At 48.9% G+C, this 26,712-nt stretch overlaps 1 protein-coding gene across 13 annotated transcripts in view; it reads left to right on the top strand.

Moving 5' to 3' along the window:
- Positions 1–26,712, top strand: part of PDE1C (phosphodiesterase 1C) — a 392,346-nt gene that overhangs the window by 318,363 nt on the left and 47,271 nt on the right. For 7 of the 13 annotated variants that reach the window (XM_054818615.1, XM_054818619.1, XM_054818617.1 and 4 more), the window contains one exon: positions 1,995–8,940. In XM_054818615.1, coding sequence (XP_054674590.1) covers positions 1,995–2,008 — 14 coding nt within the window. In that variant the 3' untranslated portion in view covers positions 2,009–8,940. Of the gene's footprint in view, positions 1–1,994; positions 8,941–10,566; positions 10,633–26,712 lie in introns of those variants that run through there. The other 6 variants (XM_054818612.1, XM_054818608.1, XM_054818613.1 and 3 more) reach the window with 1 other exon arrangement.

Below are 26,712 nucleotides of genomic sequence, written 5' to 3'. Positions count from 1 at the left end.
CAAGGTTAAGGTAGTTGTAGGGAAGCTATATTGCATCCAAAGGGAAACCAACACATCTGCTCCACCAAGTAGAAAACAAATTTAAAGCAAATGCTGTACTGGAATGTTCTCACTGGAGCTGATGATGTGGCTAACAGAAGCAAAAAGCAATATATGACTCAGTTCTCCGTAGGGAACTTTTAGAGTCTGGAAAAAACATTGCATTTTCCCGTGTTTCATTAACTGGGATAGGAGGGGTTAAAAGTCTTCTGAGTATGGATGGCATAGGAAAGGGAGGGCAGGTTGGGTGATACTTCCAGCTCTGTTTCAGATTCCTGGTGTGATTCAGCAAATCATTTAAGAGATTCAGAAATAATTACTGCTCAAAGATGTCATTTAGTCCACAGGTCCCAAATTATTACCTTTGCTTCTGGGTCAGTCTTTTCTCCTTAGAATGTGGCTAATGATACATCTCACAGGATTGTTATGATCCTGTTAATGACAGTAAATCAGGCTGAACCTTTTAGATGGGAGACATGAAGGAAGTGTAGTACTATTGTTATGGCTGTTACTATTGCCTATTGTAGATTATGCTGTTGGTAGAGTTGTGAATGTCATAATTCAGTCTAAATAAATCCAATTAAATGCTGAAAGCTTAATTCTTTACAACAGTGTGTTAGATTTGCATCAGTGAGCAAGATATTGTAGCAACTTATAGGGGACCATCCTGAAAGGAAAAGTCCCCCTGTTAACTACACAGTAGAAGAAAATGGCACCAACTCACAGATCTGTGCAGCCACTGCTATCTCGTCAGAGATAATGCAATCCAGCAGCAAAGCCTTAGATCTTTGTTTGGCCAGTCTTTTTTACCCTTTGTCCAAATACTACTTTAAAAAAAACCCCAAACCCACAATATATTATTGAAGGCAAAAGAAGCTGGTTTTCTGAAAGGACCCAAAGAGATTCTGATGTAATCACATCTTCTGAGGCATGCCCAGCCTTACAGATAAATTCATCTTTCCTTGGGCTGCATTTCTTTGGCTGAGGGACCCTTTCAAATGCACTTTCAAACTCTGCTGACATAAGCATTGTCAGAATAACAGTAGCTAAGCAGAGTGCCAGGCGTATTCAGACTGGTTGGGACAGCCAATATAGACTAAAATATTCATGTTCCTGTTTGAAGCTTTTCCAGAGGATTTCTAGCGGAGGGTATGAGGAGGATTGGATAGAATGTCCTCTTCCATTAGAAACTGTCCTCTTTCACTAGGAATAAAGAAAAAGGTTTCTTGTCTACATTTCTTCATCAAGGAGAATCTGTTCATTGTGAAGATTCACTTGTGGTATAACTACATAGAAAACAGTTATGTTTGTACATTCAGGATAATGTTAGTCAAATATAGCCTAATTTTGAGGCCAAGGGATTATAAATATTTGACAGAGGAGTCAAGCAGATTGTAAAATGCACATATTTTATTAGATCTCAGGCACCTATCTATACATAAGGCTATGCTTTTCATCGCAAGCTCTTGGGGAGGAAGGGGGTTTTAAAAGGTAGTGCTCTTTTGTGTTTGGAGCACTTTCTTTTCTTCACCTCAGACCACATGACCAACATCGTTGCTTTCATGAGCAAAAAAGTATTGAAAGAGCTAGTGAGCAATGGTGATCAGAGCCCTACAGCAAAGAAACCTAATGGGATGTCTTGATCTAAGCAAGCTGGATTCTGTCACATGATCCCATTGATGCCAAAGGTTCAGTTCCCACTGGATTAGTCAGAGAGCAATGGATTTCACTTTGTGTAGGACAGAATGATATTTCCAGTCAAGCCAATAAGAGGTATTGCTTTGGTGCACCTCACCTTGCAGCCTTTCAACAGTTAAGCAAAGCTGCACTGCTTGGAGGAAATGAGGCGGTCTAAACTGATATCCTTCTTTTTCTTTCCCAGATTACCTGCTCCTTGGACAAAGGGGAGAAAGGCAGCATTTGACACTTTTCTTTTTCTTTTTTTTTTTTTCCAGATACGGAAGAGTAAAAATATATTAAAAAGAGACTGCAAATTTCTTTCATCATTTTAGCTGAGCTTCTTCATTCCTGTTCTTCTCCTCCTTCCGCAAAGACCAGTTTCTGGGGAAGGCATTAAACAACTTTCAAAACACTCCTCCTCCCACTGGCTATTTCACAGCTAATGACTCTGGGTTCTAGGGTGGGGGCCTTGTTTTTTTGGGTCAGTTTTATTTTTGTTTGTTTGTTTGTTCATGTATGTGTGCATTTTTTGTTGTTTTGGGAAGTTTTCTGTTAAAATAACAAGTGGTGATTTCCTGATGCATATGATTCCATTTTTGTGGACAGGTCAAGCAATTAGATGAGGCTCATCTTCAAAAGCCAATATTGCCCTTTGCTATGCCTCAGCTTGTAAAACCAACATTAGGATGATGCAAAAGAATATTAAAAAAAAAAAAGAAGAAAATTTGGTAATACTTCACTTTTACTCTCTTTATTTTCCCCGAGAGCCTTTTCTGGTTGCTGGTAGACAGAATTTGACATCAGTTTTATCTTCGCCATAGAAGATTTTATTAATAAGAATGTTGAATTTGTAGAGTCATTTGACCATTTGTTAGGATTTGATGTCTTTCCCAGATGATGCAATGAGAGCAAAATGGTTTTGTTTCTAAACAGCAGGCAGTCTTGCTCAACCCTTAATTTTTTTCTGTTTTGCAGTTAGTAATATGAAAGGAATAATCAATGAAAGCGATATTCTCTTGAGGCAAATTTTGTTGTCAGAGCATGTACTAATGTACTGCTTGATGTGCCTACCTTAACTTGAGATTACAGATAATGAGCTGTTTCCCACGTTTGTGCATGGGCTACTAGTAACCGCTCTTTGACCTGAAGATCTGAGAGAAGAAGGGCAGCAAGGAATCACACGGATCAATTCTTACTTTTATCTCAGTGTGTTTTTTCTTTCATTACTGACTGAATGCACAGGCCAAAGAAAAGGAAAAGCGTTGCTGGAGAAGTACGGATGGGCAAAACTAAAATGAAAAAGTGTGTCCTAAATACACTGCTGGAGTCGGTGGATAAAACTGTCTCATCCAGTGGAGTTAGACACATAGAAAGTAGCCATCATTTTGGCCCATTTTAAAGAAGAAGTGTTAAAAAACAACTCGCGCAGCCCTTAATTCAGGAAGGTATCTCTGTATGAGAAGTGTCAAACATGTATGTAAGTGCTTTTCTGGCTTGGGATCTTGGTAGGGATCTAGTTAATTGTAATTAATTTTACCTGTTTGTGTGGAAATCAAGACACATACATACACATGCAACTGATTTTTGCCTAACTCCTTTTTGTTCAGGATGAGATCTTGCTGTGTTAGTCATATATGTATTTTACAAGGAACCAGACTGTTGTCATGGCTCTTTGCTATGTAAAGAACACACAAAACATTGGCTTAGGAAGGTAAATCTTTGGTGTGTCCTTTTCATTTTCAAAAGCACAGGACTTTACCACCAGCCTATATTAGAGCTTGGGTCTCTGTTCCTGCTTAAACTGTGCATGTACAGGGATGAGCTTCCCGCCACACTAGCAAAAATCACAGCAGTGAGCTCAGCCTAGATCCACATTTAAATGTGAATACCTTCTCACTCAGGAGTGTTTGTATCTGGGATTTTGATTATTGAGGCTAGAGACATTTTGAGTTCTTTTTTTGGACACCAGAGTTTGAGTTTGTTCAAAGCCAGAGATTTAGATTAGGTTCATGCTGTGAAAAGGTTGCGCTTCAATCACATGTTTGCAGAAAGAAGTAGTACAAAAATAACTCTTGCAGTTCTTAGGACTCACAGTTGGCATCACTGAACCAGCTCATTTAAATAAAATAAATATAAGGGTATGTAGTGTTCCCATTCGTGACCTCCTGGTTCAATGGTAGCTCTGGGGTAGATTTTCTGAGGAAAGCGGGGTGCTGGGAAGACAGTGGCCCCGCAGTCAATGCCGAGCACACTCTGTGTGACAGGCAGAGGGCTGTGTCACCATGTAGCACTTTCCCACCTCTCCTTTTCCTCCTCCATCAGCATTCAGCCCCAGTAAGAGTGGTAGAATATGACTTGCAGCCCTGACCAGGCTCTTTGAAGGCAGACTGATGAAATACCAGTAATGCAGAACCAAATACTGCAGTGGTGACTCAGTCCCTGCTTAGTCAGACTTCTCCCTGAAGTCAGGGGGAACATACCCCCTGGTCAGAGGTGCAGGATGATTTAGTCAATATTTTTTAAGTTACCCTTACCTAATGTACAGTGACTAAAAATGCTAGAATAATAATAATTTTAAAACCTAAGTATTTTTCTTCATCTGTTTCTGATATATATTTTCTTTCTTTCTGGGAGTTACTTCTTTCAGACAGCAAAGCCAGACTGCTTAATTCACGATTGATCAGTTCTTGTTTCTCATGCACTGGCACAAACGTGTGAAATCAGTCTGGAAAATGTTTTTCCTCGATTGTTAGGGTTAGTCACCACTGGCTGGAGCTAATAAGGGAAGGGGTGGATTTGCCGTCTCTTGGGGACTGCAGATCAGAGCTGCCATTCTAGAAGAGATGCTATAGTCAGAGTTACTCATCTCGGCACTTAGGTATGCAGCAAAATGTTTTGCAATATACAGGCAGTCAGAGCTAGCTCTAATATTCTCCTGCTCTTTTAAAATCATTTTAATAAGCTACAGTGGATTATTAGCATTTTTTTAGATTTTTTTGTTGTCATGTAAAAAAAAATCCCATTGAAATCTATTAGCTTGGAAATATATAAAGTGAACGTGACACCTAGAAATCAAAATTATACAAAGAGACTAGGCCAGATGAAAGCATCTCTTGTGGGATCCTCTCCCAGGATCACACCTACAGTCCCCTACTCTGCCCCCCTACCTCCCTGGAACACTCTGCAGTATTGTGCTAGTGCATTGTGAGCCAAGGAGTGTTATGTCTAGACATCTCCCAGTTAAAATAGAGATCAGCCACTGTACAATTGTGTAAAAAAAAAAATAAAAATTAAAAAAAAAAAATTACAGAACTGCTTTCTCTTATTTTATTCCACAAAAGGAAACAAAACAAAAAAATGTGGCCAAGGATTAGGTGTTCATCAGCTAATGGCCCATGTTTATAAAAAGTGAGAAAGGATTTCTGTTTTCACATCCTTACCTAACTTTCCCCAGATGTATAGAAATTATGTTTTCAGACGCCTTCCTTTTCCATCCTCAGTAAGACTATACAAGCACGGAATAAGCCAGAAATTCTGCAAATACAGGGCCCATACCGTTGGCCTCATGAAATTCTACAGAATTATTTGGGAGCGCCCACCAGTAGGCACAAAGGGGTCTTCTGGTGCCAGAGTGCATTTTACAGAGGGCAGCACAGGCTGGGAAGCTGTGTGATAAAGATGGCACTCTTCCACCTCTGCGCAGGGACTGCTGGTGCTCTCAGAAGGCTCTGCCTTGCTGGAAGAGCAACAGACATCTTCTGCTTCCCAGAAACTGTTGTGTAACTTGAGAGGGAGAATCCAGGCACTTTACCCCCTTAAAATAGGGAGGGCCATTGCAAGTATCCCTATCAGTGTTTTTTCCTTTAGCTGGGACTGGTGTTCAGGGAATTAAAAGACCTTTGACTCATGGTGACATAGTGCTTGAACTCCTGGACACACTATAATTTAAGAAAAAAAAAGAAAAAGCAAGCAATATGTTTTTATAGAATCATAGAACAGTGTGGGTTGGCAGGGACCTTTAAAGGTCATCTAGTCCAACCCCCCTGCAATGAACAGGGACATCTTCAACTAGATCAGGCTGCTCAGAGCCCCATTCAACCTGACCTTGAATATTTCCAAGGATGAGACATCTACCACCTCTCTGGGCAACCTGTTCCAATGTTTCACCACCCCCATTGTACCCTGTTCATTATTTAAATGGCTCAAAGGGTGACAGTTCTTTGGGGTGCACTCAAATCAGTGATTTGAACCGTGCATTTCTGTGACAACATGCAAGAAGTGTTCACATATGTGAAAGAAGGGATTTGTTTATTTTTTAAATGTAAAAACCTGTGATGCAGCCTCTCAAAATGCTTAAGTCAACCAGCTTTTCTTACAAACTACACGATGGTTTTTTTTCAGAGTTATATGGTCAGATTTCTATGTTTAATTATAAAAAGATCATGAACGTACTTTCCAAAATGCAGTTGGTTATGCCAAAGAAGAATAGTATATGGTGGTGTTTTTGCAAACTACCCTTTGAATATGCAAATGTTTGCATATGTACTTAGAAACTCTTACAAGCTCAGTCTGGAAGAAAAAATATTTCAAACTATATCGCTGGCAGCGCTGTGCTACTTTGTAATCAGAAGGTCCATGAGCTCACCTAGCTAAAGGCAAATACTTCTGGTGTTAGACCTCGCAAATTCTACAGTTGGTCCCAAACGTGGCTTTTAATTAAAAAGTACAGTAATCTATTCAAATTAGAAATGATGGAACCTGACAAGGACAATACTTTTTTTGCTTCAACTAGAATAAACCAGTCTATCTCCAGGAATTTGTGAGATTGGTCTTAAATATTTCTTATTGGCTCCTTTTTCCTCATATTTCATTTTATAATAATGAAACTCATCATCCTCTGATGATCTATACCATATGTTAGCCATTTATACTCAGCAAATGACAGCATAATCAAGTCCTTTTCTCCTACTCTTTTTTCAATCCATCACCTTATCCAATAATTAAAAACAACAGAGTGATCCTGTGCTTTCGCATGTGTTGAACGGTTGCTGATCTCAGAGCTGTGCTGGCGTGGTGTCTGAACGTCAGCACTCAAAAGCAGGAACATGCTGGCTGAGTACGAGAAGGAGCTCTGTGGCACTGACTCCATGCAGATCGCTCCGGGGAGTGGGCATCAGTGCTGGCCAGGTAGAAAGGAGGGAAAGAAACATGCTTTCACATTTTAAGGCATAAATTCAGCTCTCTCCAAAGCGGTACAGAGGTTTTTCCCACTTGTGTAATCCAAAACATGAGCAGGTCTGCTCCAGTCTTAGTTTCGTGCCAGGTGTGCATCCTCATGTGGTGCTCTCCCTGCTTCCACAGGCAGGCAAGTTTTGTGATCCCAGATAACCCTTTCCCTGATTACTGCGATCAAAGCAGGCGGAGGGCGGGTGACCACTGCCAATGCCATTGTTTTCTGTTAAAATGAAACACTGGCCGTGCATTTCTACTTGCTGAGACTGCCTTCTCGTAGCTGCAATGTCCCTTTTAATCCCCAGCAAGCAGAGGGTTCGGCTCTGTACCCAAGCAGGACTGGGACACATGCCTGTCTTCAAGGCATCAGCTCTCCCTGCTCTGGTGACTTGACCACCAGGTAGAAGGAAATGGAGCTACTTCCAGGCAAGCTGGCTGAGGACTTGAAACCCGGTTTTAGCAAATTTATTTACTCTCATACCTAAGCGCATGACAGGACTCACTCACAAGCCTCGCAGCACGCTCTTGGCATTTCGTATTCTTTCGATTTCTTCCAAGCATGTATGTATCGACTGCTGTGTACTCATAACACCCTGGTTTTAGAAGCTATCCAGTGGTAGGAGGAATATATGTAATCCCGTTGCCTCTGCTGGTGGTCGTAGGAGTGCATCTGTCAAACAAAATTACTTATGGCCATTGGGGTTTTCTAGTGATAAAACCTAGCAGTAGAATGACAGAGTGAGCATTTTCCTTTTCTTCTTGCTTGGATGATATTTTTATACACTTTTATATGCAATTTTTTTAAATATTTGCTATTTTTATTGTAGGGTTCTGGTTGGGTTTTCGCCAGACCTTCTGGTTGTCTACAGGCCCAGATTCTCACAGGAATATTTCCCTTCCCTTTTCTCCTCCCTCTTCTTCCCTGATAGACAAAAGCCATTGCATTTGCAACATCAGCTTAGAGCGAAATAACACCTAGGGCCTGATCACTCTTTTAGTTGCACTGAAATCAAAGGAAGTTGCATGCCAAGTCCTGCTGGTCCCACCGCAGTGCCTGGGGCCAAAGACAATAACCGCAACACGTCCAACTAATTACAGGCAGGGCAGTCTGCGTAAAGCTAACGCGTCAGGGTGGCGCGGTCTTCCTTTGCTGTGGTAGGAGCTGCTTCCACCACAATGTGTTTAAATAAGGCTGTATGTCTCTCTTCGTTACGATGATGCTACTTCTTGTAGGCATTTCAGTCAAAGTCATACCTTAGCGCACTGACTACCTTCAGCAGGGAGGAAGGGTGAACGTTGTGGGTTATCTGTAATAGTAGATTTCACTGCTCTTGTGGTTAACCCTACAGTGACAGGTCCTAAATAAAGTTAAGAAACATTAAACCTATTGGTAGGAAGGATAAGGGGAAATTAACCAAATTCAAGGATCTCGGTCTTGTAAAATAACCTTTTCTCAGCTGACATTCTGCAGGGAATTCTATGTATGAAGTTGAACATAAACTTTAGAGTATGTCTATATTAGCAGAACTGATAATGGAGATGTCTCTCTTGAACTGAACTAAAATAAATACCTGTTCTCTAACATTTTTCAAGGAGGAAAGAGGCAGGTTGTTACGCTATTTTGCAACAGGGGAAAGAAAACAAATTAAAATACATGCTGAAAGCAAAACTCAACACAAGTTTGCTCCTGGGACTGGGTGGGTAGGGTAATGAAAAAAAAACAACTTATTTGGTTTGTTAAGACTCATAAGTAAAAAAAAAAAAGCAAAACTGAAATTCATGATGCCATGTAATGCCAAGTATTCTCAACTGTTCTGAGAATAATTTTAAACAATATGTATTTATTGTTAGTTCCTTATTTGAAAGAAGAGGCTTGTGGTCTCTAAATGTATAAAACATTTTTCAACATTCCAGTTTTTTCTGTAACTGAGTCCATGTATGTTCATCCTATTACCAAATAAAACCAATGAGGTCTCTGCTCCATTTGAATTAAACTTGTAGAAGGGTTTATTTTGTTCTGGTGCTTTCTACATCTGATCCAGGCATGACACTTGCCGTTTGCTTTCCACCGTCCAGCTCCCCATGGAGCACTAGTAATAATCAGCTGGGTTTTTTAAGCATAGTGGGAACATTGTTTGGACAGCAGTCATTGCTCACCACTTGACCCTGTGAGGAGGAGTTAGTCACATTACCTAATTTCTAAAGACGAGGAAATTGAGGTAGAGAATTCAAATATCTTATTTAAGGACCCTGAGGTAAATCTCTACCTGTTTGGTGTTTAGACACGTCATCTTCACTTTTCCCTTTTTCTCTTTTGACTGAAATCACAGCCCATAATAGCGTCTAAGCCAACAAGAGCACACCACACTCCTGCCCACTGAAACACTTGCTAGTGTGATTTTTTTTTTCCTGTGCTACTTGGAGCATGAGTATTGATCCCACAGGGCTGGTGTCCTGCGCTCCAGTGTTGCTCATAAACCTCCTTTCACAGCATTTCAGCTACATGTCTACATACCACCTTCTACAAAGTTATCTTATTCCACAGATAGACTCCAGTGATGTCTGTGCAGTAGTCATCGCACTGCACAAGTAATTACCAGAATTTTCCCATACTGCTGCTGTTTTTCTATTTGATTATTTCCTTAAAAAAGGAAAAAATCATGACAAAGAGTGGCAGAGACCAAGCCATTCTCTCTAAGGAGGATGTAAAGTTCAGGGATATTGAACACAAGTGTGAAAGGCTTTGTGCAATCCCTTTTGCCTGAAATTCCGGTTTTAATTCACTCCTGTCCTCTCTGGGAGCTTCACTGGTATCGATTTCCTGAAGAACATGCAATGTGCTCACTGCTGTACCTGCTTGTATTCTTATGCCTTACTGGCTTGGTTTGAGTCTGCATGTACCTCTAGTCCAGTGCAAGTAGAGATGAAGCCAAGCTGCCAATTTCTGTTAGACACTGAGGATGTTGATGTCATCAACTGTGATCTTCAAATCAAAAATACTGACTGCCACATAAGCAAGAAGGGAGAAAAGATGGTTTGGAAAAGGCATCTAATGATTTGGGTGACTCACCTCTGCTTGCAAATACAGTATCAGAGTCCTTTCTCTGGCGCGTATAGCCAGTGATATAAATGTCCGGAGCTGTTACCAACCAGTGGTTCCCAAAGTGATGCCAGCCACTCGCTGAACCACCACAGAAGCAAGGTAAGTGCTGTGTAACTGCCTTCAGAGCTGTGCTGGGCAATAAAACTGGAAATTGCCAGTTCTGTGAGGACACGGAGGTAGATGAAGGGAAAGCTGTCTGACAGCTGGCAACTGTTCCTAAGTCCAAAACTTAAGAACATGAAACTTCCAGAATCAATAACTCTGGTACCTCCACCCAAAGCCGGTAAGTGGTAAAAAGAAAAAAGATATGTTTGATACTGACTCCTTTAGATGGAAAGGTCCCCGAAAGTGAGGCTACTTGCCCAGTTAGCCTCACCTAAAACCAGGATAAGAAATGGCAGAAAGAAGACAACAAACACCTCGTAGTGGTGGCAGTGCTGCAAAAAGCATTTTCATGGTTGGCAGGACTACAACTCATCCATCTCCGCTGAAACTACTCTTTCTTTTTCAAGGTCCAGCGCGATGTTCAGCTGACTTACCAGGCTCGGGTTCCTCGACAAACCACCTTACATTGCCAGGTCAGTCGGTGCCACCTCACTCTAATTTGCTTATATGCGCAGTTTTTGAAATAGGTGCTCACAGTGCCTGCTGTTTGGGAGGTGGACATAAACAGATGACTTTTTCTCCAGGTATGGCATGACTTCTGCACGTCACGATAAAAAATTTAAACCCATTCACTGGGGTTGAACAAAAGAACGCTTGTTTTTAATGGTCTTTACCACATTTCAGGTTTTTTAAACAAATACCTTATGTTTTGTTGCTTGCAGTGCAGCTTCACAGACTATTTTAATTCAATCGGTGAATTAATTTGGGCCTTTATCTCATGGACATAGATGCTGAAGGGAAAAAATAAGGCTGTTTTGTGGACCCGAGCATAGCTTTTTTGGTGCCCTTCCCATCTACCAAAACCTGCTGTCATTTATCATTTCACCATGATAACCATTTTCTTCATCCCTTCATCTTTGTCCCACACAACTGTGAGAAGAAAGGGAGGGTAATATGAAGCAGTTGCAAAAAATAATGGCTTAGTGTGAACAAGACACTGTCTTGCATGTGCATATGCAAGGGCATTCATATATGTATAATTCACAGTCAGCGAAAGAAAAAGTCTGCAGGAAAAGAACAAGAAATCACCAAGAAAAAACCCCCGAACTTCAAGCAAAGTACTTGAAAAGTTTTACTACAGATATTTTGATCAGTGGCTGCTGTGCCAGCAGATGAGGTGTGGTGTGGCTCTATATATAGATGCCAATGAGCAGTAGCATGTTTCTGTGCTGTTTCAGCTGCCAAGCTGTTCATGGTGTGGTGCTCTTTCGCAGCCACCACCTTAGCAGATTATTTCCCCAGGCACAGCTGGGATGTAAGTAAGGAAAAGAACGAGCAGGAATGTGAGAGAGTTCAAAACACTGTATTCCCTTAGTAAAACAATCTGCTCCATGGACTACTGTCCTGCTCGAAAACAAGAACAGACAATCACTGAAAGTAAAATTTCAACCTCTGAGCAGCATGAGGACTCCCAGATATCTAACCCAAGACATTTTTTTAGATAGAAAGCATGGAAGAGGAAATATCATAAATACATCCTCTTAACTTCTGGAGTCTCTCATCATTGGCAGTGACAATAAGTATTACCTTTATATATTTACTATTTCTCATAGGGTCTCAGCAGTTAAATTCTTGTATTTCTGTTCATAGAGGAGGCTACTACTTTGGATGTTTTCACCCAGGATTTTCTTGCAGGTGGAATTTAGAGGTCTTGCTCTTTGGAGAGACTTTGGAGAGGTCCTGCTTTTTGGAGAAAAAAATATAGTTTTGTTTTAAGGAAAAATTGTGGAATGAAACATTCATGTCACACTACAGCCATAGCTCTCATCTAATGTAAACAGATCTAATTTCAAAACTAGCTCACTTTTTATACATTTTGGCATGTCTGCGTTCGTCCCTTGTTTATTTTTAACAAGCAATGCTTACGGAGGGTTTTTCATCCATTTCTCCAATGCTATGCCACTTTTAATCCATCGATCCGTTAATGAGTACCTGCAGACAACAAGTCCCCCATCCCTTCTTATGTGTGATCCTTGTTCTGAGCCTGCAGACCACCATTGTAATAAGAGGGTAGAGAATATAAATGCAGAAGAGAGAGTTTTGGCATAAGCTACCAGGTACAGTCCCTTTATTATTGCTGACTTGCTAAATGATCTTGCTCAAATCCTTCTTGTGTGCCCCAGATTCCTCATCTGTTTGGGAGTAACATTTACTCCTCTTTAAAACTATCTGATCTAGGGATCTGTTAACTGTTATAATTCGAAAAACAGCAGTAGGGAGGATCCACCTTCAAGACGGGTGAGTGATCAACCTAATGGTGTCCCCTTTTTGCAAAAAGACGCTGGATTTGTTGCCAGTCCAGCCTTACTTCCAGAAGCGATAGTCATTGTGACAATGTCATGTTGGATTGTAGGAAGGTGCTTTCTGTCTGGCACTGAGGGAAACGACTAGCTGTGTTTTGACTCATCATTAGACACCTCAGTGTATGTTTTGGCACCAATCGTTTCAGGGACCCAGTGGGTTTTCTATATTTGGCTATTTAAAGCTGGTACCTTCTTCATTCCCATGCCCTGACACCATGGCTTACACAGCAAAGTGTTTACTCTGGTACGGTTTGCGAATCAGCCCTTCCCTTGCAGCTATTTACAGTATGTGATGGGGAGTAGATAATACTGCAATATTTTCCATGTATAGAGTCCAGCGACACATTTTGTTTACAGCCATTATGGCGGTGTTTCTTTATGCTCTATATAGATTATGTTTCGCGGGCAGGGGGCAGGGGTTTTGCTGGAAGCAGCCACAAATTAATGTGTAGTTAAGAAAGTATGCTGTAAACACACACCATTTTCTAATTGAGAAAATGTTATTGTCTGTTATTTTTTTCTGCGAATCACATACAGCATCTTGAATAAAAAGGGGAAGCTTTACTGGGGTGGGTTTAGTCTCACTTCTGAAGGAGTGAGGAGGACGACAACAGGCACGTGTGCGTGTCATACCGTTCGTCTCTTTGCTGGCAGGTTGGTCAGTCCACCTCATTACCACCTTCTGAATTTGTGCCTTGTGAATTTAAAGTGCACCAGAAGAAGAAATACCCAAGAGGTCGCAAAGCTGGGGGAGATATACGAGGTTAGGTGGCTGTGTGCATGAGAGTGCCCTGGCAGTGCTCCCATTTGGGCTTGACCATTGGTGAAACCAGAGTCCGCTGGCAGCTCAGCCACATCTCTCAGTGAGGCAGGCAGACCAGCTGCTGCAGGCACCGCGGCTGCATCCTAAAATGACTCTTCTTTCTCAGTACAATGAGGAAGAAACACCTGTTTCTTAAAGTACAATACACTTGATGTGGCAAGGAAGCACAGTAGAGGCATTGATATACACAGAGGTATTATTGAAGAACACTGAGTGATCACATTTTTCTTTGCATGACTTGGAAACATTTGGAAGTATCCTTCTGTCAGGGCTCTGGAGGTGCTCATAGACCTCAACGGCTGGGACGGGCATCCCCTGAAACCCCCACCTGTCCAGTCTCCTACCAAGAGACCCAGGAAGGTTTCTCAGCTCAGCCTCAGGCCTTCAGTCCCTGCCTGAGCCATCTTGTAGGTGTGCTCATCTCTGACCCCATCTCCTGGATGGGCCTGGCACCTGCCCTGCAGAGAGCCCCTCTCCTGGATGGAGCCCTCACACCCAGGTCACAGCTTTTCAGGCACAACATAGCATCACCTCTTCTCTCTTCTCTTCTCTTCTCTTCTCTTCTCTTCTCTTCTCTTCTCTTCTCTTCTCTTCTCTTCTCTTCTCTTTGCCTTGCCTCCCTCCCTTCCCTTCCCTTCCCTTCCCTTCCCTTCCCTTCCCTTCCCTTCCCTTCCCTTCCCTTCCCTTCCCTTCCCTTCCCTTCCCTTCCCTTCCCTTCCCTTCCCTTGTTTATTCACCGTGCTCCCCATGAGTCGCGTAGCGATGAGACTGTTATTTGCCTGAAACGGCAGGGGCTTTTCAGCTCCAAATACGCTTTCAAGGACACATCACGCAAAGGTCGCAAGTGGAAACGGGATTTTATTTTATTTTCCTGAATCTTTTCAGAGCCACTGCTCATGAGCATGAAGACAATGCGCATGTGTAGCCTGGAGCAGGCTGACGCATTCTTCCGTTTAGAAAAAACATCCCTTGCAGTCTGGCAAAGGCAAGGCACAGAGCTGCAGAAAGCAGCAGCAACAATACAGGCCAAGCAGTCCCTGTTTCCTGAAGAGAGAGCGCATGAAGAATGAGCATCTGGACCGACCACACACAAAAGAAGAAGAAGTAGCTGAAGCAGAAACAGAGAGGAGGTGTGTGGTACCGTGGGCTATTTTGTGCAGATTGGCGCCTAGCGATGACAAAAGCATACTTTTGGCTTTCCAAAGCTTGCTGCGCTGTGCTTCTCGTCCAGCGACGCGTGCAAAGCGCTCTTGCGCCTGCCCTGCGCTTGGATTGCCTGCAGGGAGAGCTGCAAAGTGGCAGCTGCTGCTGGTGGTGCAGCAAGGCTGGAGCCCTTCCAAAAACACCGGCTGCCTTGCAGAAGCAAGAACCCCTGGGGAAAGGGAGCCAAGGAAAGAGCAGAGCTCGCTCCCGCTGTGAAGCTGCACGGGGCAAGAGAGCCCCAGAGAGCCAGGGCCTGAGAGAGCGGCACCTTGGAGGTGCAAGAGCAGCAGGCAAGACCCTAGCCGAAAGGGGCCAGAGGAGCCCTGCCGAGGGGCTGTGCTCAATGCTACAGAGGACAAGAAGCAATCCCCGGGGGCCTCCCTTGGGGCCCGCCCTGGGGGTCTAGAAAGCTTCCTCCCCCCGGATGCGGGGCACGAGGGCCACCTTCGTGGAGCATGAGCAGCAGGCACCTGGCCAAAATGGCCCAAAGCAGGCCTGGCAAGGGGCCGGTGCTCAAAGCTGCAGAGGAAGGCAAAAATCCCCCGGGGACACTTGCTAGCCCACCGGGGGAAAAAAAAGCCTTCCTCCCCCCAGCTGCAGGGCACGAGAGGCCCTCTTCGTGGTGCATGAGCAGCAGGCAGTGACCGAGCCAAAATGGAGCGGAGGAGCCCTGACAACAAGTGGTCGTGCTCAGTGCTGCAGAGGAAGGCAAAAAACCCCCGGGGACCAGTGCCAATCTGCCCCGGGGGAAAATTCCTTCCTGACCCCAGCGGCGCTGGCGATCGGCTATTCCCTGAGCATGTGAGCAAGACCGGCCTCCTCCTCCTCCCACAGGCAGGCTGGTCACGCCTCCCAGGAGAGAGATGCCCAAGCCCTGGTCTCCTTCAGCCTGGAGCCATCTCAGGGGCTTCCCAGAGTGGCCAAGAGCCCCTGGCCTGATCGACCTTGGGGGCAAGGTGTCCAGTGGGACACCAGCGGGTGCTCCAAAGCACCGGGACCCCTTGCAACCTCTCTGCATCCTCCCCTTTCTTACGGCTGCTGCCCCTGGCTCCACGGGGGATGAGGACGGCGAGCTCTGCAGTGCTTCTCAAGAAGACGTTCCCTTGCTCTGGCCATGGCTATCCAGCGGAAAAGGCCTGATAGCCTTGGGCACCTCCAGGGGTTGCTGGTGGTTCTCGTCTCCTGAGGGGCTTGCGTCTGTTCCCCTAAGGCTGAAACAGGATTTCCATCCCTCCCTCCCTCCATCCATCCGTCCCTCCATCCATCCATCAGATGGGCTTTGAAGGTGGCCCCACCAGGAGCTGGCCTTGCAGCGGAGAATCTCCATCCAGCAGGCTCGTCTAGCTTCCGTTCGTCCTCCCTCAGCCTCTGCCGAGGAATTCCACCGGCTCCTCAAGAACTTTCTCTCGCATGCCTTTGAGCTGCCCGTGGGCCAGCTCTGGCAGCGGCACACGGGAGGATGCCCCTTTTATCCTGCCCCGGGGCATTGTGACTGCTGCGTTGCCGGGCGGTGGCATTGTGACATGGGGGTGATGAGGCCCCCCATGCACAGCCCCGCCCACTGCAGCCCTGCCCTCCGCCCCTCCGCCCAGCATCCTTTGGACAAAGGAAGGCAGGCAGGCAGGCCGGCCTTTGGGGTGCTGGCCCCGAGGCGGTCCCCATGCCCAGGAGGCCCAGGGGGCTGTCCCTGGCCTTGGTGGCCTTGCCCTGGGCACAGCTGCTGGGCACTCCTGGCAATTCATCTGTGCCCGCAGGCTATGTCAATAAAGAAGGGCCTTTGTACCGCAGGCATTTGCTTGGTCGTGGTGATGCTAGAGCTTAGAGAAAGGGCTTTGGTTCCCTCTGCATGAACTCTGCAGAGACACAGAGGGCGTGCATGATTTCCTCAGCATTCCTTCCCAATGCACCAAGGGACCTTTGCTACTACACTCTTTACGGTGAGGTCTTCTTCTGGGAAAGAAGGCCTGAATTGTTTTGTCTTCTTGACCATATTTTCCCTCGCGCTTCAATAGCTCTTCTCCTCCTTTGGCCTTCATCCTTGATACCTTTCTTGAAAGCCCTCTCAGCCTTTGTCTTGCTCCTTCCAGTCGTCATCTTCTCCTGGAGGCCTGCCATGCCGCTCATCAACTGCTTAGTCTTTGTCTGCCTTTGTCCCAGAACTGGGGAATTTGTCTTTCTCGAACCCGAGGAACGCAAAACGGCCGTAGTGGTAGGGGTACAGGAGTGCTCAGCAGGGCTTTGCACGCTGCTTGCCTTTCTTGCCTGACACACCAGAATGCATTTGCCTGGATCACACTGGTGGTGGCTCCTAGTGCCCCTGTGACCTACTCATGCCTCCAGGAACATTGGCCTACTCCAAGGTTTCCAAAGGGGAGCAGAAACTCATGGCGCTCCCCCTGATGTCGTGTTAGCTCTTTCTACCCTGCAGTTCTTCAAGCAGGGTTTACTGGTGTCGGGGAGATGTCTTCTGTCAGAGCTTCAGCTGGTCGGGAGGGTGGGGGCCATAGAAGCATACCATGAGACAGAGCCTTTTCTGCCTCGGGGATGCCATGGAATCCAGAATATGATGTGGACAAGGAAACCTACCTTTCTTGGGCGATGCTTTTCTGCAATCCAAATTCAAAAGACCTGACCACGAACCTCCCCTCTTTCCTACAGCTGATGAGAGCCAAGCATAAAGGGCGGCGCCTGAGAGATGTGTTAGCCCAGCGGTAGCCTGCTGGAGTCCAGCTCCAGGCAGTCACGGCCAGCAGATCCAGCCCCGCACTGGCCCGCAGAGCACCAGGCGGGCTGTCTGGGTGGGCTCCGAACATGAAGCTGGTGCTGTCAGTCCCGTCACTTCCCAAGTGGCTGTCTGCCTCCTGGGGAAGCAAATAGCCCCAGCCGGCACAAAGCCAGCTTCCGTTGTGGAGGTTTCCTTGGCGAAAGTGCCAAAGCAGCCCAGGCGCTGCAAAAGCTACAGGAGAGGCAACCCTGGCGGGTCAGTGCGACGCAGTTGGTGGCACTGCTGTCTGCGGGGATCTGCTCTAGTCCCCAGGAGCGTGACTAATGGTTGCTGACAATTTTTGAACTGACCTGTGCAGGCATTTAGTGAAGGGGAAGGTTGTTGCTGGGAATGCTGATATGGGTGAGGAGGTGGCTGGCCAGGTGGCCATGCGACACTAAAAGGCAACAGCCTCTCTTTACGAGGCCCTAAGCGCCCGTACGATAGCTGCGCAGGAGGACTGAAGCCTTTGCTTTTTAGATGCCCACCTGACTCCACCTGAGAATGTCGGTGTGATAACATTACCGATGACGCCATTCAGGTAGAAAGGAACTTGTTTTTTTTTTCTTTAATAAATGAAAGAAATGATGAAAAACAATCTTCTAGCAGACACATGGTCATTAGTTTGCAAAACTGGGGCAATGAGTGGAGAAAGCTAAAAAAGCCAACCTGCTGAAACACAAGAGCCTGGCAACGACCGTACTCCATCGGAGAGAAGGTGCATCTGGCCCAAGACTCTGTCTCCAGTGTGGCCAACCATCGATGTCTACAGGAGAGCGTGTGAGGTGTGCTCATCTCTGACCCCATCTCCTGGATGGGCCTGGCACCTGCACTGCAGAGAGCACATCTCCTGGATGGAGCCCTCACACCCAGGTCACAGCTTTTCAGGCACAACATAGCATCACCTCTTCTCTCTTCTCTTCTCTTCTCTTCTCTTCTCTTCTCTTCTCTTCTCTTCTCTTCTCTTCTCTTCTCTTTCTTCTCTCCTCTCCTCTCCTCTCCTCTCCTCTCCTCTCCTCTCCTCTCCTCTCCTCTTCTCTTCTCTTCTCTTCTCTCTTTGCCTTCCCTTCCCTTCCCTTCCCTTCCCTTCCCTTCCCTTCCCTTCCCTTCCCTTCCCTTCCCTTCCCTTCCCTTCCCTTCCCTTGTTTATTCACCGTGCTCCCCATGAGTCGCGTAGCGATGAGACTGTTATTTGCCTGAAACGGCAGGGGCTTTTCAGCTCCAAATACGCTTTCAAGGACACATCACGCAAAGGTCGCAAGTGGAAACGGGATTTTATTTTATTTTCCTGAATCTTTTCAGAGCCACTGCTCATGAGCATGAAGACAATGCGCATGTGTAGCCTGGAGCAGGCTGACGCATTCTTCCGTTTAGAAAAAACATCCCTTGCAGTCTGGCAAAGGCAAGGCACAGAGCTGCAGAAAGCAGCAGCAACAATACAGGCCAAGCAGTCCCTGTTTCCTGAAGAGAGAGCGCATGAAGAATGAGCGTCTGGACCGACCACACACAAAAGAAGAAGAAGTAGCTGAAGCAGAAGCAGAGAGGAGGTGTGTGGTACCGTGGGCTATTTTGTGCAGATTGGCGCCTAGCGATGACAAAAGCATACTTTTGGCTTTCCAAAGCTTGCTGCGCTGTGCTTCTCGTCCAGCGACGCGTGCAAAGCGCTCTTGCGCCTGCCCTGCGCTTGGATTGCCTGCAGGGAGAGCTGCAAAGTGGCAGCTGCTGCTGGTGGTGCAGCAAGGCTGGAGGCCTTCCAAAAACACCGGCTGCCTTGCAGAAGCAAGAACCCCTGGGGAAAGGGAGCCAAGGGAAGAGCAGAGCTCGCTCCCGCTGTGAAGCTGCACGGGGCAAGAGAGCCCCAGAGAGCCAGGGCCCGAGAGAGCGGCACCTTGGAGGTGCAAGAGCAGCAGGCAAGACCCTAGCCGAAAGGGGCCAGAGGAGCCCCGCCGAGGGGCTGTGCTCAATGCTACAGAGGACAAGAAGCAATCCCCGGGGGCCTCCCTTGGGGCCCGCCCTGGGGGTCTAGAAAGCTTCCTCCCCCCGGATGCGGGGCACGAGGGCCACCTTCGTGGAGCATGAGCAGCAGGCACCTGGCCAAAATGGCCCAAAGCAGGCCTGGCAAGGGGCCGGTGCTCAAAGCTGCAGAGGAAGGCAAAAAACCCCCGGGGACACTTGCTAGCCCACCGGGGGAAAAAAAAGCCTTCCTCCCCCCAGCTGCAGGGCACGAGAGGCCGTCTTCGTGGTGCATGAGCAGCAGGCAGTGACCGAGCCAAAATGGAGCGGAGGAGCCCTGACAACAAGTGGTCGTGCTCAGTGCTGCAGAGGAAGGCAAAAAACCCCCGGGGACCAGTGCCAATCTGCCCCGGGGGAAAATTCCTTCCTGACCCCAGCGGCGCTGGCGATCGGCTATTCCCTGAGCATGTGAGCAAGACCGGCCTCCTCCTCCTCCCACAGGCAGGCTGGTCACACCTCCCAGGAGAGAGATGCCCAAGCCCTATTCTCCTTCAGCCTGGAGCCATCTCAGGGGCTTCCCAGAGTGGCCAAGAGCCCCCGGCCTGATCGACCTTGGGGGCAAGGTGTCCAGTGGGACACCAGCGGGTGCTCCAAAGCACCGGGACCCCTTGCAACCTCTCTGCATCCTCCCTTTCTTACGGCTGCTGCCCCTGGCTCCACGGGGGATGAGGACGGCGAGCTCTGCAGTGCTTCTCAAGAAGACGTTCCCTTGCTCTGGCCATGGCTATCCAGCGGAAAAGGCCTGATAGCCTTGGGCACCTCCAGGGGTTGCTGGTGGTTCTCGTCTCCTGAGGGGCTTGCGTCTGTTCCCCTAAGGCTGAAACAGGATTTCCATCCCTCCCTCCCTCCATCCATCCGTCCCTCCATCCATCCATCAGATGGGCTTTGAAGGTGGCCCCACCAGGAGCTGGCCTTGCAGCGGAGAATCTCCATCCAGCAGGCTCGTCTAGCTTCCGTTCGTCCTCCCTCAGCCTCTGCCGAGGAATTCCACCGGCTCCTCAAGAACTTTCTCTCGCATGCCTTTGAGCTGCCCGTGGGCCAGCTCTGGCAGCGGCACACGGGAGGATGCCCCTTTTATCCTGCCCCGGGGCATTGTGACTGCTGCGTTGCCGGGCGGTGGCATTGTGACATGGGGGTGATGAGGCCCCCCATGCACAGCCCCGCCCACTGCAGCCCTGCCCTCCGCCCCTCCGCCCAGCATCCTTTGGACAAAGGAAGGCAGGCAGGCAGGCCGGCCTTTGGGGTGCTGGCCCCGAGGCGGTCCCCATGCCCAGGAGGCCCAGGGGGCTGTCCCTGGCCTTGGTGGCCTTGCCCTGGGCACAGCTGCTGGGCACTCCTGGCAATTCATCTGTGCCCGCAGGCTATGTCAATAAAGAAGGGCCTTTGTACCGCAGGCATTTGCTTGGTCGTGGTGATGCTAGAGCTTAGAGAAAGGGCTTTGGTTCCCTCTGCATGAACTCTGCAGAGACACAGAGGGCGTGCATGATTTCCTCAGCATTCCTTCCCAATGCACCAAGGGACCTTTGCTACTACACTCTTTACGGTGAGGTCTTCTTCTGGGAAAGAAGGCCTGAATTGTTTTGTCTTCTTGACCATATTTTCCCTCGCGCTTCAATAGCTCTTCTCCTCCTTTGGCCTTCATCCTTGATACCTTTCTTGAAAGCCCTCTCAGCCTTTGTCTTGCTCCTTCCAGTCGTCATCTTCTCCTGGAGGCCTGCCATGCCGCTCATCAACTGCTTAGTCTTTGTCTGCCTTTGTCCCAGAACTGGGGAATTTGTCTTTCTCGAACCCGAGGAACGCAAAACGGCCGTAGTGGTAGGGGTACAGGAGTGCTCAGCAGGGCTTTGCACGCTGCTTGCCTTTCTTGCCTGACACACCAGAATGCATTTGCCTGGATCACACTGGTGGTGGCTCCTAGTGCCCCTGTGACCTACTCATGCCTCCAGGAACATTGGCCTACTCCAAGGTTTCCAAAGGGGAGCAGAAACTCATGGCGCTCCCCCTGATGTCGTGTTAGCTCTTTCTACCCTGCAGTTCTTCAAGCAGGGTTTACTGGTGTCGGGGAGATGTCTTCTGTCAGAGCTTCAGCTGGTCGGGAGGGTGGGGGCCATAGAAGCATACCATGAGACAGAGCCTTTTCTGCCTCGGGGATGCCATGGAATCCAGAATATGATGTGGACAAGGAAACCTACCTTTCTTGGGCGATGCTTTTCTGCAATCCAAATTCAAAAGACCTGACCACGAACCTCCCCTCTTTCCTACAGCTGATGAGAGCCAAGCATAAAGGGCGGCGCCTGAGAGATGTGTTAGCCCAGCGGTAGCCTGCTGGAGTCCAGCTCCAGGCAGTCACGGCCAGCAGATCCAGCCCCGCACTGGCCCGCAGAGCACCAGGCGGGCTGTCTGGGTGGGCTCCGAACATGAAGCTGGTGCTGTCAGTCCCGTCACTTCCCAAGTGGCTGTCTGCCTCCTGGGGAAGCAAATAGCCCCAGCCGGCACAAAGCCAGCTTCCGTTGTGGAGGTTTCCTTGGCGAAAGTGCCAAAGCAGCCCAGGCGCTGCAAAAGCTACAGGAGAGGCAACCCTGGCGGGTCAGTGCGACGCAGTTGGTGGCACTGCTGTCTGCGGGGATCTGCTCTAGTCCCCAGGAGCGTGACTAATGGTTGCTGACAATTTTTGAACTGACCTGTGCAGGCATTTAGTGAAGGGGAAGGTTGTTGCTGGGAATGCTGATATGGGTGAGGAGGTGGCTGGCCAGGTGGCCATGCGACACTAAAAGGCAACAGCCTCTCTTTACGAGGCCCTAAGCGCCCGTACGATAGCTGCGCAGGAGGACTGAAGCCTTTGCTTTTTAGATGCCCACCTGACTCCACCTGAGAATGTCGGTGTGATAACATTACCGATGACGCCATTCAGGTAGAAAGGAACTTGTTTTTTTTTTCTTTAATAAATGAAAGAAATGATGAAAAACAATCTTCTAGCAGACACATGGTCATTAGTTTGCAAAACTGGGGCAATGAGTGGAGAAAGCTAAAAAAGCCAACCTGCTGAAACACAAGAGCCTGGCAACGACCGTACTCCATCGGAGAGAAGGTGCATCTGGCCCAAGACTCTGTCTCCAGTGTGGCCAACCATCGATGTCTACAGTAGAGCGTGTGAGGTGTGCTCATCTCTGACCCCATCTCCTGGATGGGCCTGGCACCTGCACTGCAGAGAGCACATCTCCTGGATGGAGCCCTCACACCCAGGTCACAGCTTTTCAGGCACAACATAGCATCACCTCTTCTCTCTTCTCTTCTCTTCTCTTCTCTCTCTTCTCTCTCTTCTCTTCTCTTCTCTTCTCTTCTCTTCTCTTCTCTTCTCTTTCTTCTCTCCTCTCCTCTCCTCTCCTCTCCTCTCCTCTCCTCTCCTCTCCTCTTCTCTTCTCTTCTCTTCTCTTCTCTCTTTGCCTTCCCTTCCCTTCCCTTCCCTTCCCTTCCCTTCCCTTCCCTTCCCTTCCCTTCCCTTGTTTATTCACCGTGCTCCCCATGAGTCGCGTAGCGATGAGACTGTTATTTGCCTGAAACGGCAGGGGCTTTTCAGCTCCAAATACGCTTTCAAGGACACATCACGCAAAGGTCGCAAGTGGAAACGGGATTTTATTTTATTTTCCTGAATCTTTTCAGAGCCACTGCTCATGAGCATGAAGACAATGCGCATGTGTAGCCTGGAGCAGGCTGACGCATTCTTCCGTTTAGAAAAAACATCCCTTGCAGTCTGGCAAAGGCAAGGCACAGAGCTGCAGAAAGCAGCAGCAACAATACAGGCCAAGCAGTCCCTGTTTCCTGAAGAGAGAGCGCATGAAGAATGAGCGTCTGGACCGACCACACACAAAAGAAGAAGAAGTAGCTGAAGCAGAAGCAGAGAGGAGGTGTGTGGTACCGTGGGCTATTTTGTGCAGATTGGCGCCTAGCGATGACAAAAGCATACTTTTGGCTTTCCAAAGCTTGCTGCGCTGTGCTTCTCGTCCAGCGACGCGTGCAAAGCGCTCTTGCGCCTGCCCTGCGCTTGGATTGCCTGCAGGGAGAGCTGCAAAGTGGCAGCTGCTGCTGGTGGTGCAGCAAGGCTGGAGGCCTTCCAAAAACACCGGCTGCCTTGCAGAAGCAAGAACCCCTGGGGAAAGGGAGCCAAGGGAAGAGCAGAGCTCGCTCCCGCTGTGAAGCTGCACGGGGCAAGAGAGCCCCAGAGAGCCAGGGCCCGAGAGAGCGGCACCTTGGAGGTGCAAGAGCAGCAGGCAAGACCCTAGCCGAAAGGGGCCAGAGGAGCCCCGCCGAGGGGCTGTGCTCAATGCTACAGAGGACAAGAAGCAATCCCCGGGGGCCTCCCTTGGGGCCCGCCCTGGGGGTCTAGAAAGCTTCCTCCCCCCGGATGCGGGGCACGAGGGCCACCTTCGTGGAGCATGAGCAGCAGGCACCTGGCCAAAATGGCCCAAAGCAGGCCTGGCAAGGGGCCGGTGCTCAAAGCTGCAGAGGAAGGCAAAAAACCCCCGGGGACACTTGCTAGCCCACCGGGGGAAAAAAAAGCCTTCCTCCCCCCAGCTGCAGGGCACGAGAGGCCATCTTCGTGGTGCATGAGCAGCAGGCAGTGACCGAGCCAAAATGGAGCGGAGGAGCCCTGACAACAAGTGGTCGTGCTCAGTGCTGCAGAGGAAGGCAAAAAACCCCCGGGGACCAGTGCCAATCTGCCCCGGGGGAAAATTCCTTCCTGACCCCAGCGGCGCTGGCGATCGGCTATTCCCTGAGCATGTGAGCAAGACCGGCCTCCTCCTCCTCCCACAGGCAGGCTGGTCACACCTCCCAGGAGAGAGATGCCCAAGCCCTATTCTCCTTCAGCCTGGAGCCATCTCAGGGGCTTCCCAGAGTGGCCAAGAGCCCCCGGCCTGATCGACCTTGGGGGCAAGGTGTCCAGTGGGACACCAGCGGGTGCTCCAAAGCACCGGGACCCCTTGCAACCTCTCTGCATCCTCCCTTTCTTACGGCTGCTGCCCCTGGCTCCACGGGGGATGAGGACGGCGAGCTCTGCAGTGCTTCTCAAGAAGACGTTCCCTTGCTCTGGCCATGGCTATCCAGCGGAAAAGGCCTGATAGCCTTGGGCACCTCCAGGGGTTGCTGGTGGTTCTCGTCTCCTGAGGGGCTTGCGTCTGTTCCCCTAAGGCTGAAACAGGATTTCCATCCCTCCCTCCATCCATCCGTCCCTCCATCCATCCATCAGATGGGCTTTGAAGGTGGCCCCACCAGGAGCTGGCCTTGCAGCGGAGAATCTCCATCCAGCAGGCTCGTCTAGCTTCCGTTCGTCCTCCCTCAGCCTCTGCCGAGGAATTCCACCGGCTCCTCAAGAACTTTCTCTCGCATGCTTTTGAGCTGCCCGTGGGCCAGCTCTGGCAGCGGCACACGGGAGGATGCCCCTTTTATCCTGCCCCGGGGCATTGTGACTGCTGCGTTGCCGGGCGGTGGCATTGTGACATGGGGGTGATGAGGCCCCCCATGCACAGCCCCGCCCACTGCAGCCCTGCCCTCCGCCCCTCCGCCCAGCATCCTTTGGACAAAGGAAGGCAGGCAGGCAGGCCGGCCTTTGGGGTGCTGGCCCCGAGGCGGTCCCCATGCCCAGGAGGCCCAGGGGGCTGTCCCTGGCCTTGGTGGCCTTGCCCTGGGCACAGCTGCTGGGCACTCCTGGCAATTCATCTGTGCCCGCAGGCTATGTCAATAAAGAAGGGCCTTTGTACCGCAGGCATTTGCTTGGTCGTGGTGATGCTAGAGCTTAGAGAAAGGGCTTTGGTTCCCTCTGCATGAACTCTGCAGAGACACAGAGGGCGTGCATGATTTCCTCAGCATTCCTTCCCAATGCACCAAGGGACCTTTGCTACTACACTCTTTACGGTGAGGTCTTCTTCTGGGAAAGAAGGCCTGAATTGTTTTGTCTTCTTGACCATATTTTCCCTCGCGCTTCAATAGCTCTTCTCCTCCTTTGGCCTTCATCCTTGATACCTTTCTTGAAAGCCCTCTCAGCCTTTGTCTTGCTCCTTCCAGTCGTCATCTTCTCCTGGAGGCCTGCCATGCCGCTCATCAACTGCTTAGTCTTTGTCTGCCTTTGTCCCAGAACTGGGGAATTTGTCTTTCTCGAACCCGAGGAACGCAAAACGGCCGTAGTGGTAGGGGTACAGGAGTGCTCAGCAGGGCTTTGCACGCTGCTTGCCTTTCTTGCCTGACACACCAGAATGCATTTGCCTGGATCACACTGGTGGTGGCTCCTAGTGCCCCTGTGACCTACTCATGCCTCCAGGAACATTGGCCTACTCCAAGGTTTCCAAAGGGGAGCAGAAACTCATGGCGCTCCCCCTGATGTCGTGTTAGCTCTTTCTACCCTGCAGTTCTTCAAGCAGGGTTTACTGGTGTCGGGGAGATGTCTTCTGTCAGAGCTTCAGCTGGTCGGGAGGGTGGGGGCCATAGAAGCATACCATGAGACAGAGCCTTTTCTGCCTCGGGGATGCCATGGAATCCAGAATATGATGTGGACAAGGAAACCTACCTTTCTTGGGCGATGCTTTTCTGCAATCCAAATTCAAAAGACCTGACCACGAACCTCCCCTCTTTCCTACAGCTGATGAGAGCCAAGCATAAAGGGCGGCGCCTGAGAGATGTGTTAGCCCAGCGGTAGCCTGCTGGAGTCCAGCTCCAGGCAGTCACGGCCAGCAGATCCAGCCCCGCACTGGCCCGCAGAGCACCAGGCGGGCTGTCTGGGTGGGCTCCGAACATGAAGCTGGTGCTGTCAGTCCCGTCACTTCCCAAGTGCCTGTCTGCCTCCTGGGGAAGCAAATAGCCCCAGCCCGCACAAAGCCAGCTTCCGTTGTGGAGGTTTCCTTGGCGAAAGTGCCAAAGCAGCCCAGGCGCTGCAAAAGCCATAGGAGAGGCGACCCTGGCGGGTCAGTGCGACGCAGTTGGTGGCACTGCTGTCTGCGGGGATCTGCTCTAGTCCCCAGGAGCGTGACTAACGGTTGCTGACGATTTTTGAACTGACCTGTGCAGGCATTTAGTGAAGGGGAAGGTTGTTGCTGGGAATGCTGATATGGGTGAGGAGGTGGCTGGCCAGGTGGCCATGCGACACTAAAAGGCAACAGCCTCTCTTTACGAGGCCCTAAGCGCCCGTACGATAGCTGCGCAGGAGGACTGAAGCCTTTGCTTTTTAGATGCCCACCTGACTCCACCTGAGAATGTCGGTGTGATAACATTACCGATGACGCCATTCAGGTAGAAAGGAACTTGTTTTTTTTTTCTTTAATAAATGAAAGAAATGATGAAAAACAATCTTCTAGCAGACACATGGTCATTAGTTTGCAAAACTGGGGCAATGAGTGGA

This window comes from Grus americana, chromosome 2, assembly GCF_028858705.1.
Source record: "Grus americana isolate bGruAme1 chromosome 2, bGruAme1.mat, whole genome shotgun sequence".
NCBI classification, from domain to species: Eukaryota; Metazoa; Chordata; class Aves; order Gruiformes; family Gruidae; genus Grus; species Grus americana.
This window is presented reverse-complemented; position numbering and strand designations above follow the sequence as displayed.